General features: G+C 41.8%; 1 protein-coding gene and 1 pseudogene across 1 annotated transcript in view; one reads left to right on the top strand and one right to left on the bottom strand.

The window, feature by feature from the left end:
• The window catches only part of FHAD1 (forkhead associated phosphopeptide binding domain 1), a 174,400-nt gene that overhangs the window by 148,607 nt on the left and 11,831 nt on the right, over positions 1 to 13,962 (top strand). The window contains exons 27-29 of the mRNA XM_027859802.1: positions 6,760 to 6,980; positions 9,694 to 9,859; positions 13,728 to 13,808. Of these exons, the coding sequence (XP_027715603.1) occupies positions 6,760 to 6,980; positions 9,694 to 9,859; positions 13,728 to 13,808 (468 nt within the window). The remainder of the gene's footprint in view (positions 1 to 6,759; positions 6,981 to 9,693; positions 9,860 to 13,727; positions 13,809 to 13,962) is intronic.
• On the bottom strand, positions 462 to 1,579 carry LOC114041374 (annotated as a pseudogene).

Here is a 13,962-nt window from a genome sequence, read left to right as displayed (position 1 = left end):
TGCTCTCTCCTGGTTCTGCTCCCTGTCTGACCACTCTTTCTGTGTCTCTTTTGCTAGATTCCCCCAAGGCTCTGTCCTGAGGCTTCTTCGTTTCTCCCTCCGTACTCTTTAGCTTGGGGATCTTCCATGGCTTCAATTATTATCTCTGTGCTGATGATTCTCAGATCTCAAACATATTTGTCCAGCTCTAACCTCTTTTCTGACTTTCATTCTTGTATATCTAACTGCCTCTAACTGGATGCCCAGTAGACATCTAAAATTCAACATGTCCAAAACTGAACTCAGTATCTTTTCCCCTAAACCCTCTTCTCCCCTGATTTCCTTATTACTGTCAAGGGTACCACCACCCTCTCACACACCCAGGATTGCAAAATGTTATCCTTCACTACTCACTCTCTTTCATCCCTCCCTTCATATCCAACCACTGGTAAAGTCCCTTAATTTTTACCTTCATGACATATCTAGTGTTTGTCCCCTTCTCTAACTCTGATGCTGCAACCATCCTGGTTGCCACCATTTCCACCAAATCCATTATACCCGCCATCTCCACCTCCCTAACTGCCTCTGTTTCTGCCACCACCATAACCACCTCTTCCACCAAGTTTCCACCATGGTTGAAGTTTCCTCCACCACCTCCACAGCTTCCTCCTTGACCCATAAAATTTCCTGAGCCTCCTCCACTACCTCTTTGAGAATCAGCAGCCTACATCACTTGTTCCAAAAGGGCCTTTTTCACTTCACAACTATGCCCATTAATAGTATGATATTTCTTTTTTTTTAATTTTTATTTCTTTATTTTTATTTTTTATTTTTTTAATTTTCTTTATTTTTTTATTTTTTTGTATGATATTTCTGAACAATTTTGTCACATGGATCATGATCATCAAGAGTCACAAAAGCAAATCCTCTCTTCTTTCCACTTTCCATAACTTCTATAGTTTCCATCTTGCTATACTTTTCAAAGTAGTCTCTTAAATTATAGTCTTCTGTATCTTCTTTAATACCACCAACAGGGGCAGCTAGGTGGTGCAGTGGATAGAGCACCGGCCCTGAAGTCAGGAGGACCTCAGTTCAAATCTGGCTTCAGACTAAACGCTTGACACACTTACTAGCTGTCTGACTCTGGGCAAGTCACTTAACCCCAATCGCCTAAAAAAAAATACCACCAACAAAGATGTTCTTTATGGTTAGATGCGCACCGGGTTTTACAGCAATCCTCTCTAGAAACAGCTCTTTTTGGTTCCACTACACACCCAACAGCCTTAGGTGTCTGAGCACACATTGCTGCATCTACCTCTTTTACATAAGAAGTCACAAAACCAAAGCCTGTGGAATGTTTTGTTCGGGGATCTCTCATCACCACCACGCAACCTGTGAAAATGTCCCATTTTTCAAAGTGTTCTCTCCTAAACTATCATCCGTAGTTTCAAAACTCAAGCCAACAATAAACAGTTTTCTCAACTGCTCTGGCTCCTTTGGGTTTTGACTGTTTTACCTCCATTTTGAGACCAGATGCTGGTGTTCAATATGGGACCCTCCAGGCACTTTCACTGTCTGTTCCCCACCCCTACACCCCCATGCTTGGAATGCTTTCCTTCCTTATCTCCAATTCCTAGCTTACCCAGCTTCTTTTAAGTTTTATCTGAAGTCCTACTTTCTGCAAGAACCCTTTCCCAGTCCTCCTTCATTTTAGTGCCTTCCTTTTGAGATTTCTACCCTAATCTATTCCTGTATATATCTTACTTAAATACAATTGTTTGCAAGTTGTCTCCCCAATCACACTGTGAACTGCTTGAGATCAAGGACTGTTTTTTAAAACCTTTCTTTGTATCTCCAATGTATATCGCTTAGCCCTTTGCCAGACACATAGTAGGTGCTTAATAAATGCTAGCTAACTGACTGACTTTCTGACCCTGGAAGTAATAGGGAGCCACTGAAATTTATTAAAGCAGAAAACTGATATCTTCAGACTTTTGCTTTAGAAATATCACTCTGGCAGCTATGGATTAGAGAAAGGAGAGTCTTGAGGCAGGGATACCAATCAGGAAAATAGTGCAAAAGTCCCTTGAAAAGATGAGCTAGGGTGGTGGCTGTATGAGTGGAGAGGAGACAAGCTGCAAGAGGCAGAATCAGCAAGACTTGGCAACTGGTAAGAAGTGAGAAAGTGAAGTTGGGTGAAGAGTTGAGGATGATTCCAAGGCTGGGAACCTAAATGACTAAAATGATGGTAGATCCCTTGAAAGAAATATAAAAATTGGGAAGAGTGTTGGATTGGGGCAATAGGTTTGGGTGGGTAGCAACATTTTTTGTGGTAGCAAAGAACTAGAAACAGCCTGGGTGCCCATCAAAAGGACAATGATTAAACAAATTGTGCTATGTGAAAACAATGGAATTTTATTGTGCCACAAGAAATGACTAAGAAAAAGAATTCAAGAGAAGCAGAAACAATTTATTTGAATTGGAACAGAGAGGGGAAAAAAAACTCCAATCGAAAGAACAATATGTATGCTACCTACAGCAATGGAAACCAAAAGAAACCCAAAAGGAAGCCAAACTCTGGGTAATTGTCAAAACCAATGTTCATCTTGGAGAACAGATAGTGATCATGGTGCCCTCCTCTCCTCAAAGGGCTGCCAGGGCAGAAAGTCAAATGTTTGTGAGTCACAGTCACTGGGGCCTTTGTTTTTACTGAATTGTTTTCTTTGTTATTAGGGAGGGTTAGCTATGGCAGTGGAGGAGAGGGGTCCAGAAATAAGTGTGATGAAAAATGAAAACATCAATGACACTTATTTTTCAATGAGATAATGTCTATGAAGTGTATCATCAGCTGAGAAGAGTTATGTCTGTATCAGCTGCCTCTACAGGAATCATATGCGATTGTAAGAGGGTAAAAATGGATTCGGCTTCATTATTTGACCTAAGTATTGTATGATACTGGAAATTCTGAGTGAATGTTGTCACCTTACAGAATATTAGAATGTCAAAGCTTCAGAGGACCCTTAGAACATGGAATGTCAGAGCTGGTTGGGGGGAGTGGGGGGCCTTAGCATATGAAATGTCAGAGCTGAGAGGGGCCTCATAGCACAAAATGTCAGAGCTGGGAGGGCCCTTAGAACATAGAATGTCAGTGCTAGGAAGGATCCTAGAGCACAGTGTTGGTGCTGGGAAGACCTCAGAACACAGAGTGTCAGAGTTGGGAGGGCCCTTAGAACATAGAATGTCAGAGCTGGGAAGAGTCCTTAGAACATAGACTATGATTAAGGACTTAGAACAGATTGTCAGAGCTGGGAACATAGAATAGAGAATGAACATGAAATGGCATCACTGGGAGGGATCTGAGCATCCTCTCTGTGGGATCCAATATCCCACAGTTGCCTCTGTAGAATATTGATTGTCAAAACTGGAAGAGACCTTAAAGGCTCTTTAGGCTAACAGTTTACAATTGCAAAAATTGAGGCCTAGAGAGACAAAGTAATTTACGCACTGAGGATCACATGGTGAGTTCATAGCCAAACCTAGCCAAACACTGAGGTCTACTGACTCCTAGCCTGCTGTTGTTTTCCCTATGGCATAACTGATCTGTAAGTTTTCTACTTGACTCCCAGTGAGATGCTAATAATAAAATACACAAATGAGTGAAAGAATGAACAAGTAGATAAATGAATAAGTAAATGAATGAATGAATAATGATAATAATATTGCTGAAGGATGATGATGAATCTCCCCTTCTGTAGGGCTTTAAAATTTGCTGCTTATTTGACTCATATCAGCCCTGAAAGATAGGTAGTACAAGAATTATTGTCCCCATTTTATGCATGAGAAAGCTGAGAATGAGAGAGGAGGGTAAGTGCTTTGTCCAAGGTCACATAGATAAGCAGTTTTGGAGCCAAGACTCAAACCTAGGGCTCCTTATCCTGAATCCAGACACTTTCTCACTTATTTGTTCCCACTTCTTTGAGACTAGGTAACACAGTGGATAGAACACTGAGCCTGGTGCCAGGAAGACCTGAGTTCAAATCCAACCTCCAATCCTTACTAGCTGTGTGAGCCCGGGCAAGTCACGGCACCCTGTTTGCCTCAGTTTCCTCATCTGTCAAATGAGTCGGAGAAGAAAATGACAAACCACTTTAGTATCTCTGCCAAGAAAAATCCCAAATGGGGTCATGAAGAGTCGGACACAAGTGAAACTAGGAACAAGACTAACAGGGAATGAAACTAAAAGTATCACTGATTCAACAATTCAGCAGCTGTAGAAGCACCTCTTAAGTGCCAGGCACTGTGCCAGGTGACAGGGAGATCAAAGCAAAACAATGGCATAAGAAGTCTGTGTTTCTGGAGGCAGGAGGAGGGATAAAACTTATATGAAAATAAGTATTCTCTAAGAGGAATTTAGAAAAGTACGAATGCTACCAAGTTGGGAAATCAAGGCTCGATTCCTGGTAAAGGAGGCAGGTTTGTGAGAGATGGAGACAAGGGGGAAGTGAACTTCCTGCACTGGGAGGAGCTTGTGCAAATGTGTAAATGGAGATGGAATATCAAGTCTGGAGAACAGTCAGCAGCCTAATTCGACTAGAACATTGAAGAATATGAAATAAGGCTAGATGGGTCGGTAGAATCCCAATTTTGGAAGGCCTTAAATGTGAAGATGAAGAGTTTGTAGTTTATTCTATGGGCAATAGGGAGCCACAGACTAATGCAAGGGAGTAACCCAGGCAGGCCAGTTCCTTAGGAAGATCATTTTGGCAGCCATGATGATGGCCAATGCCCGGTCCCGGCATCTGTTTGCCCCATGCAATAGCAGAAAATGAGAGGCCAATCTAAGTGCACCTAGCACAGTCCCTGGCATATAGTAGGTGCTTAATATTTATATAGTAGGTGCTTAATAAATGTTTATATAGTAGGTGCTTAATAAATATTTATTGACTGACATGAAAATCCCAGCAGCAGCATGTAAGTTCCTTGAAAGCAGGGATTTGTTGTTCTCATTTTTTGTCTTTGTTATCTTTAGCCTCTGCATGAAAGTTAAATAAGGTGACAATATTCAACTTTATCATATTCCTTTTCCAATCTTAAACCAATCAATTGTTCACCTTATTTATTTAACTTATATGTAGAATGTATCAAGCAAAATACAAGGCTGGACCAATCAAAAACTGGAATTAAGGTTACCAGGAGGAATACCAACAACATCAGACGATACCAGTCTGATGGCAGAAATCAAAAAAGGATTAAGAAGCCTCTTGGTGGGGGCAACTAGGTGACGCAGTGGATAGAGCACCAGCTCTGGAGTCAGGAGGACCTGAGTTCAAATCCTGTCTCAGACACATAACACTCACTAGCTGTGTGACCCTGGGTAAGTCACTTAACCCCAATTGACTCCCCCCCCCCCAAAAAAATAGAAGCCTCTTGGTGAGGGTGAAAGAGGAGAATGTAAAAGCTGGCTTGAAGCTTAACATTAAAAAACAAACAAACCAAAAAAAAACAAAAAAACCAACTATGATCTTGGCAAGTGGTCCCTTTACTTCCTGGCAAATAGAGGGAGAAGAAATGGAAGCAGTGTCAGATTTTAGATTCTTGGACGCAAAGATCACTGCAGCCATGAAATTAAAAGACACTCTTTGGAAGAAAAGCTGTGGCAAATCTGGACAACATAGTACAAAGCAAAGACATCGCCTTGCTGACAAAGGTCCATATAGTCAAAGGTGCGGTTTTTCCAGTAGCAACATACGACTGTGAGAGTTGGATTATAAGGAAAACTGAGTGCTGCAGAATCAACACTTTGGAATTGTGGTGCTAGAAAATACTTTTGAGAATCCCTTGAACAGCAAGAAGAGCAAATCAGTTAACACTTAAATAAATTCAGGCTATTCATTGGAAAGACAAATACTGATGCTCAGTGAAGCTTACCTTGGCTGCATAATGAGAAGATGGGACTCATTAAGAAAGACCCTGATGTTGGGAAAAATTGAAGGCAAAAGGAAAAGAGGATAACAGAGGATGAGATGAATGGATAGTATCATGGAAACAATGAACACAAACTTAGATAAACTTTGAGATATAGTGAAGGATAAAAGGGCCTGGCATGGGATGGTCCATGGGGCCACAAAGAGTCAGATATGACTGAAGAGCTGAAGAACTGAACCACAACATCTTTAGCCTAGTAAAGTACTCAAACATTCAGATAGATCTGCCATTTCAAGGATGCCAATATTTGTAGGTAACAATAACAATAGTAATAATAATAACTAGTATTTATATAGTGCTTCATATATATGTGTATATATGTATATATGTATATACATATAAATAATCTCATTTGTTCCTCACAATAACCCTACAAAGAAGGTGCTACTGTTATTATCATTATTACCATTTACAGATAATAATAGCTAACATTTTTACAGTGCTTTAAAGTTCATGATTCACTTTACATATACTACATCATTTCATCCTCACAACACTACTGGGAGATAGGCACTCTTATTAACCTATTTACAGATGAGAAAACTAAGACTGAGAGAGGTTATATGATTTTTTCCAGGGCCATGAAGCTAATATGTGTCTAAGGCAAGATTTGACCTCAGGTCTCCTGACTGTAAATTCAGATCTCTATCCACCATGCCACCTAGATACACCTTCATAGGTGCCTGGTAATTGTTTGTTGAATTGAACTGAATTGAAAATTGAAATTTTTTTTTTCAAAGAGTCATGATCATTTCTCAGTCAAACCCTTAATCGACAAACTGCTTTCCTTCGTAGTACATGGATATGAGTAAAACACTCAGCAGCCTAATGAACATCAGGGATATGTCGGGAAACATACCTATGAAATACCTTTCCCAGAAGGAGCGGGAAAAGGTCAACCAGCTTCGGCAGAGGGACCTAGAGCTGGTGTTTGATAAGATCAGCCAACTCAAGAACCGGCTGGAGCGGAAGGAGGAGCTTCTGAGAGAATACGAAAGAGATAATGAAGCACTCAGGTACCCTGAAAGTTTCTTACAAACTTCCCCAGAGTCGCGTCCCTTATCTTGGGGAAACAAACACACATACACACACACACACACACACACACATACACATACACACCACCCCTAAAATATGGGCAATCAGACCATCTAGGTGCTGGGTAAGGATAAGAGAGATCACTTGCAAATGCTGAATAAATGCAGTGAGATAGATTTTAACTCTATTGTCTCCTGCAATGCCAGTTTGGATCCCATTTTCCCTGAGGTGTGCATCCCCTCCATTGCCTAGCCACATCCTGTATCTCTCCTTGATCTATGCCTTACCTTAAATATCCCATTTGAAAGACTGCTGACTTGAAGACAGGCACTATCTCACTTTCGTCTCTGTCCTCCCCACCCACCCACCAACTCCACCTAGCACAATCCCTGGCACACAGTCAGTTCTTATTAAATATGAGCTGGTAAAGTAGGGGTTCTTAACCTTTTTTGGACCATGGATCCCTCTGGCAGTGTGGTAAAGCCTATGGACCCCTTTTCTTTTTAACATTTTAAAATAAAGGAAATGCTCAATTTCAGTTAGAGGTTACCAAAAATAAAGATGTATTTTTTCTCCATCCAAGTTTACAAACTTCCTTAAATCTGTCCAAGCAACCACCAAAAGGACCCTAGGTTAAGAATACTTGTGATAAAGATCTAGTCAACAAGCTAGAAGACCCATTCTGCCTCTTTAAATAAATTAATTAATAAATTCAAATTTAATTAATTAATTAAATTAGAAAGATCAGCACAACTCTAGAGGGGCCATCATTTACCAGCTCATCTCCTTTTCTAATCAGTCAATTGGCATTTAATAAGTTCTTACTATATACCAAGTATGGCCATAGACACCCTTGATAACTAGCCTTCTGTACCACTTCTCTTGCATAAGTCACACCTTGCAATCTACTTATACTCACCATGCATAAGCATAATCTTCTATTCTCAACTCCCCAAAGACAGTTGACCTCCTGGATAGACTTGAGGGCTTTTAGGAGAAAAGGACCAAATTATCTTCAAAAGAAAATCGAATATAGTGTTCAGCACCGCAAAGTTTAACCCAAACTGTGAACCTGGGCAGCCCTGCTCATCTCAGTGGGACATGGGGCAGAAGAGTTCAAAGCTTGAGGGACTTTAAGAACTCACAGGGAGAACCTTAGAAGAGAGAATGGTGGACCTGCTGGAGGAACCTTCAAACATTAAAAGCTGAAAAGGACCATAGAACCCAGACTATGAAAGCTGGGAGGGACTTCACGGTATAGAACGTCAGAGCTGGGAGGAGAACTCATAATGGCAAGTGGCAGATCTGGGACACACTTTAGAACTTAGAACGTTAGTGGTGGGAGGAAGCTTCAAACATAGAACAGCAGAACAGAAAAAGGCCTAGAATAGAAAATTGACTGAACTAGGAGAGACCTGAGAACAAAAATGTCTGAACCTAGGATTTCACGGGGAAGGGGAACTCCAGGGCGCAGATCAGTTATTCATCTGTAATTCATAATCTCTGTTGCCTGGGGCCCTGTGATGTTAGGTGACTCATCCAGAGATCATGGTATCATCATCTAAGGAGAGGCAGGACCCTGGAGTCCAACCTCCTCACTTTACATATGAGGAAACTGAAGCCAAGAGAGGTGACTTGTCAAAAGTCACACAGGTTGTAAGTAATAATCATAACAATGTTTGTATAATGCTTACTATGTGTCAGGCACTGTACTGAGCATTTTACAATTATTATCTCATTTGGTCTTCATAACAACCCTTGGAGGTAAGTATGGTTATTATCTCCATTTTACAGATGGGAAAACTGAGGCAAATAGAGGTTAAGTAACTTGCCCAGGGTCATATAGCTAGTAATTGTCTGAGGCTGGATTTGAAAACTCAGGTCTTCCTGACTTCAGGCCCTATCCACTACACTAACTAGCAGCCCCTTAATAATAGCTAGTTAATAGCAAAGATTTGAACTCAGGTCTTCTGGTCTTAATTCCAGTGGGTCTACTCACTGTTCCTCTCTGCCTCCACATGGCTAGTCCTCATCAGAGGTAGGACTCAAACCCTAGGTTTCCAGACTCCAAGGTCAACCCTCAATCCTTAGCTTAGTACAGTGCCTAACACATAGTAAGCATTATACAAACATTATTATGATTATTACTTACAACCTGTGTGACTTTTGACAAGTCACCTCTCTTGGATTCAGTTTCCTCATATGTAAAGTGAGGAGGTTGGACTCCAGGGTCCCTCCTCTCCTTAGCACTGACCTCGGAGTCAGGAAGACTTGCGTTCAAATCCAACCTCAGATACTTAGTAGTCGTGTGACCCCAGACAAGTCACTTAACCTCTCTGTGCCTCAGTTTCCTCACCTGTAATACGAGGATAATCCATTAATGGCACCTACCTCCCCAGAGTTATTGTGAGGACCAAATGAGATGATAATTGTCAAGCACTTAGCACAGTGCCTGGCACATAGTAGGCGCTCTATAAATTCTTATTCCCTTCAGCTCTGCCTTGTTAGAGGATCAGATCCCGAGGCAGTTTATGGAGTTTTATTGCTGCTGCTGCCCTAGCCCCTCGTTCACTATGAAACCATTTGGTTGGCTTCGTGCCACAACACCCTAAGGCCTTCCTGGGAGGGTACTGGAGTCATGATGACTGCGGGAGGGCAGAAGAAAGATACCTTGTTTCTCTCTTGGGCCAGGCAGAGTAAAGTGCCCATGCAGGTGTACCAGGCACAGGTGAGTAAACTAGAAGATGAAATCTACAAGGAGGCGGAAGAGAAAGCTCTGCTGAAAGAAGCCCTGGAGAGGACTGAGCAGCAGCTCAGCCTGGAGAAGAAGATAAACCGCTCCATCAAGCATCAGAAGGTCAGTGGCAAACGCTTCTAACACACTTAGAAAGAGTGGAGGACCTGGGTTCAAATCCCACCTCTGACACTTACTACCCAGTGATCAGAAATAAATCCCATGACCTTCGTGCTGTAAAATGATGAGCTTGTACTAGATGGCCTTCCACCTCTACCCACGATCCTCTGACTTGGGTTCAAATCCTGATTCTCCTACCTTTGAGGTCTTGGCTCAGACTCTTTCCCAGCTGGGACCTTTGTCTCCTCCTCGGTCAAATCAATCTGGTGGATAGAAGTTGATACCTCATGTCCTCATAGTTTTAAGCCTTATGTACTGTGTGACTTGAGCAAGGTACCGCCCCCCATTCATCACTGAGCCTCAGTTCAATCATCTGTTAATTGAGGCTTTGGGACCAGGTGTTTCCTTCCACTTCTGATGTTACCTGATTCTAAGAAGTAAAACCTCTAGCTGTGCTCAGTGACCCTCCCCATGCTGCTTAGGGTAGCGTAAGAACCAGAAGATGTTTGCCCCACAGTGCGGGAGCTGGCTTATTTCCTGCCTTAGGGAGTATAGAGATATGTCCAAAAGATGCTCCTCCCTACCCTACTGCCATCTCCTGCCTCTTGCAGGTTACTCAGTCATGTGTAAATTCCTAGTTTTATTTTAGCCTTATCAGGAGATAGTTTCCTGAAGATGGGCAGACAGTTCTATCATTTCAATCAGGGATTCTTTACCTAAGGTCCATGGATAGATTTGAACATGATCATAAACTTGGATGGGGAAAAAAATACATTGTTATTTGCATTCACCTTTAACTGAAATTTAGCATTTCCCTCAATTATGAATGGAGGCACAGTTCTTACCTAGCCTTTAATCACTGAATGGGTGTTGCCTCAGACAGACTGAGACCTGGGAAAGACCATAGCTTAAAAAGATCAGGGTCTCCCATGGCATCTGGGGACATTGCTAGTCATCCTGACCTATGTCTTGACTTTTGTTTGCCTCATTTTCCCCAACTGTCAAATGGAAACAATAATAGCACCTACCTCCCAGGGTTTTGTGAGTAACAAATGAGATATTTGTAAAGCATTTAGCACAGGGCCTGGAATATAGTAAACACTAAGGAAATGCTCCTTTTCTTCTTTCCTTTCTAAGGTCCTTCCTACCCCTAACCTAACCAGTTTGGATAATCCCAGCTCTAACATTCTGCATTGTTCTATTGGGAGAATCTGTCTCAGGCTCTGGAGGATGACTCTGGAGGAGAGAGTGAGGCTGGTGACTTTGCACAGCTCTGCTTCACTTAAATCTAATTCACTTGCAAGTCAAGACATCACCCTCCTGATATCATTGGTCCTCTTCAAGAAGGAAGGACAAACAAACAATGAATAGCAGCAACAACCCACAATTGTATGACCAGGTCCTGGGACTGTGTCACCAATAGAAATCACAGATATATCATATACTACAGTTGCTACAGATATCTCAACATGTCATTGACGCTCATCACTACTTCAAAATTACTGTAATTATTAGACATGCTGTGAGACCTTATTTGATCCAAGTCTTCCTGGATATAGACTATATTTCCAAATGATCGGTTTCCTTTACAAGCCTATGAATTTCATTCTATGCCTTTAAAAGCATGATTCTGAGAAGGGTTCATAGGTTCCACCAGACACTGCCAGAGGGCTCTAGGACACAAACAAGGTGAAAAACCGCAGCTCCAGACAGAGTCAATCAATCAACAAGCATTTATTAAACACCTGCTTTGCACCAAAGTTAAAGAGACAAAGATAAAAATTGGTCCATGCCCTGAGAGAACTAACCATGAGAGAAGACAGGTGCTACATAGGTATGTATCAGATAGATACATGCTGACTTGGGGAGAAGATGCTAGCACTTCAGGGACTCAGGAAATGCCTTATTCAGAAAGTGCTCTTTGGACTGAACCTTGAAACAAAATTGGAACTTTGAGAAATGGAGGTGAAAAGGGAGTACACCTTGGGCATAGGGAGCTTCTTATGCAAAAACATGGTGTCAAAAGATGGAGTGTCTTGTAGGATTTACTCTGGCTGGTCTACAGTGTGCATGGAGCGACATCAAATGCAATGAGTCAGGAAAGGTAGATAGAGGCCAGGTAGTGAAGAATGTTAAATGCCATGTAGAGTTATTTATATTTGATCTGAGGGGAAATAGGGAGCCACTGTAGTTTACTGAGGAGAGTAGTGCCATAGAAATGTTAGCTATTTTTATTAATAAGCTTGAAAGTGCTGAAGAATCAATCAATAAGCATTCATTAGGGTTATATGGAATGCTCTGATATCATTTAATGAATTGGTATTTCTCCCATATCAATTAATATTAATCAATTAATATCATCAGCTTTTATAAGTGGATGTTGACTGAGAAGGTTGAATAGTGACCAGGGTACAACAACATCTCCCCAAAAAAGCCTGAGACAGACTTTCCCAATAGAACAATGCAGAATGTTAGAGCTGGGATTATCCAAACTGGTTAGGTTAGGGGTGGGAAGGACCTTAGGAAGGAAAGAAAAAAAGGAGCATTTCCTTAATGTTTACTATATGCCAGGCCCTGTGCTAAATGCTTTACAAATATTTCATTTCTTACTCACAAAACCCTGAGAGGTAGGTGCTATTAGGGTCCCCGTTTGACAGTTGGGGAAAATGAGGCAAGAAAAAGTCAAGTGCCTTTCCCAGAGTCACACAGCTAGTAAGTGCCTGAGGCTAGATTTGAACTCAAGTCTTCAAGGTGGACCCAAAATAAGACCTGGGAGGGATCTGAGCATTCCTCAGAACCATCCTTTCCCCAGGAACATCTCTAGGGTCAGCCTGACCTCTATAGTAAGCTTTTGGGTTAGTCAGTTTCTAGACACATCAAACAATATCCATAAAAAAGGTTTTCTAAACAATATTACAAAATACTTCCCTACACTCTGCTTCCTTTCCTTCTTATCTGATAGCCGCCCTGAATGAAAGTGACTACCAAAGTGTCTGAGTGTTGCTTCCTTGTTAACTTCTATGCATTCAAATGATCTTTTCCTAATGCTGTCAGATGCTGGGAAGGTGTCTGATCTGTCTAGAGAGGCAGTGGTATGGGATAGTGGATAGATAGCCACTCTTAGAGCCAGGAAGACTTGGGTTCAGATCCCATCTGTGACACCTACCAGTTTGGTCTGGTAGTGCTGCCTGGCAACTCTCTAAGATTATAATCCAAGACTATAATCAGACACGGCTGGTGTCTGATCTGCATTGGTGGAGGGAGTGTGCATACTGGGAATTCCCTATACCATTGAAGTCACAGATCCAGTAAAAATTGATGATGATGATGATGATGATGATGATGATGATGATGATGATGATGATGATGATGATGATGTAGCAAAAGGAATAACAGGGGATTCCAAATTTTGGTACAAAAGCCCAGAGTACCTTCTCCACAGAGGTATGCTGGAGCCAGCTTCTACCTGCTGCGAGCCAGTTGTTAAATTTTCATTGTGAGCATTTACACTTCAGGGCTTGATATCATCAGCTTTTATTGATAATGTAGACTGCTATAAGTGATGGAGAAAATAGGAATAGAGCAGACTAACCTTAAAAGTATGTCCTGCATTTTCAGAAAACCAGCTATTAAACATTTGTCAGCACACCCCTACCTCTATCTCACCACTGAGGAGACCTCTAGGGGAGAGCATGTATCCTTCTGTAGATAAAAATAAGATGGAGTTGGGATGGTGGATATAAATGGGCAGGTGGGTGAGCCTGGTGACCACTAGACCCCCTCTCATCCTAGAGTATCCCAAGAAGTTCTCAGATATGTTGAGGGCAGGCACAGATTGGGAAACACTAATCCAACACTTATTTTCACCCAGGAACGGTTAGAAGAACAGGAGCAGAGGGGCCCAAAGGAAATATCCCCTTTCATCTGTGTTCCCAAAGAGAGGCAAGAACGGGTAAGATGACTCAGAATGTATCCAATGGATTCTAGATCCTAAAGGCCAGCATCATACCTTTCAGGCTAGTGGTTACACCAATGTAAAAATCCAGTCTGCCCTCCTGAATAAAGGGAGGAGGGGGGAGAGGAAGACCTTGGGTGGGGGGTATCAG

This window comes from Vombatus ursinus, unplaced genomic scaffold (assembly GCF_900497805.2).
Source record: "Vombatus ursinus unplaced genomic scaffold, bare-nosed wombat genome assembly UNPS02014172.1, whole genome shotgun sequence".
In the NCBI taxonomy this organism is placed as follows: domain Eukaryota; kingdom Metazoa; phylum Chordata; class Mammalia; order Diprotodontia; family Vombatidae; genus Vombatus; species Vombatus ursinus.
The sequence above is the reverse complement of the archived record's forward strand: the minus strand, read 5'-3'. Positions and strand labels throughout refer to the sequence as shown.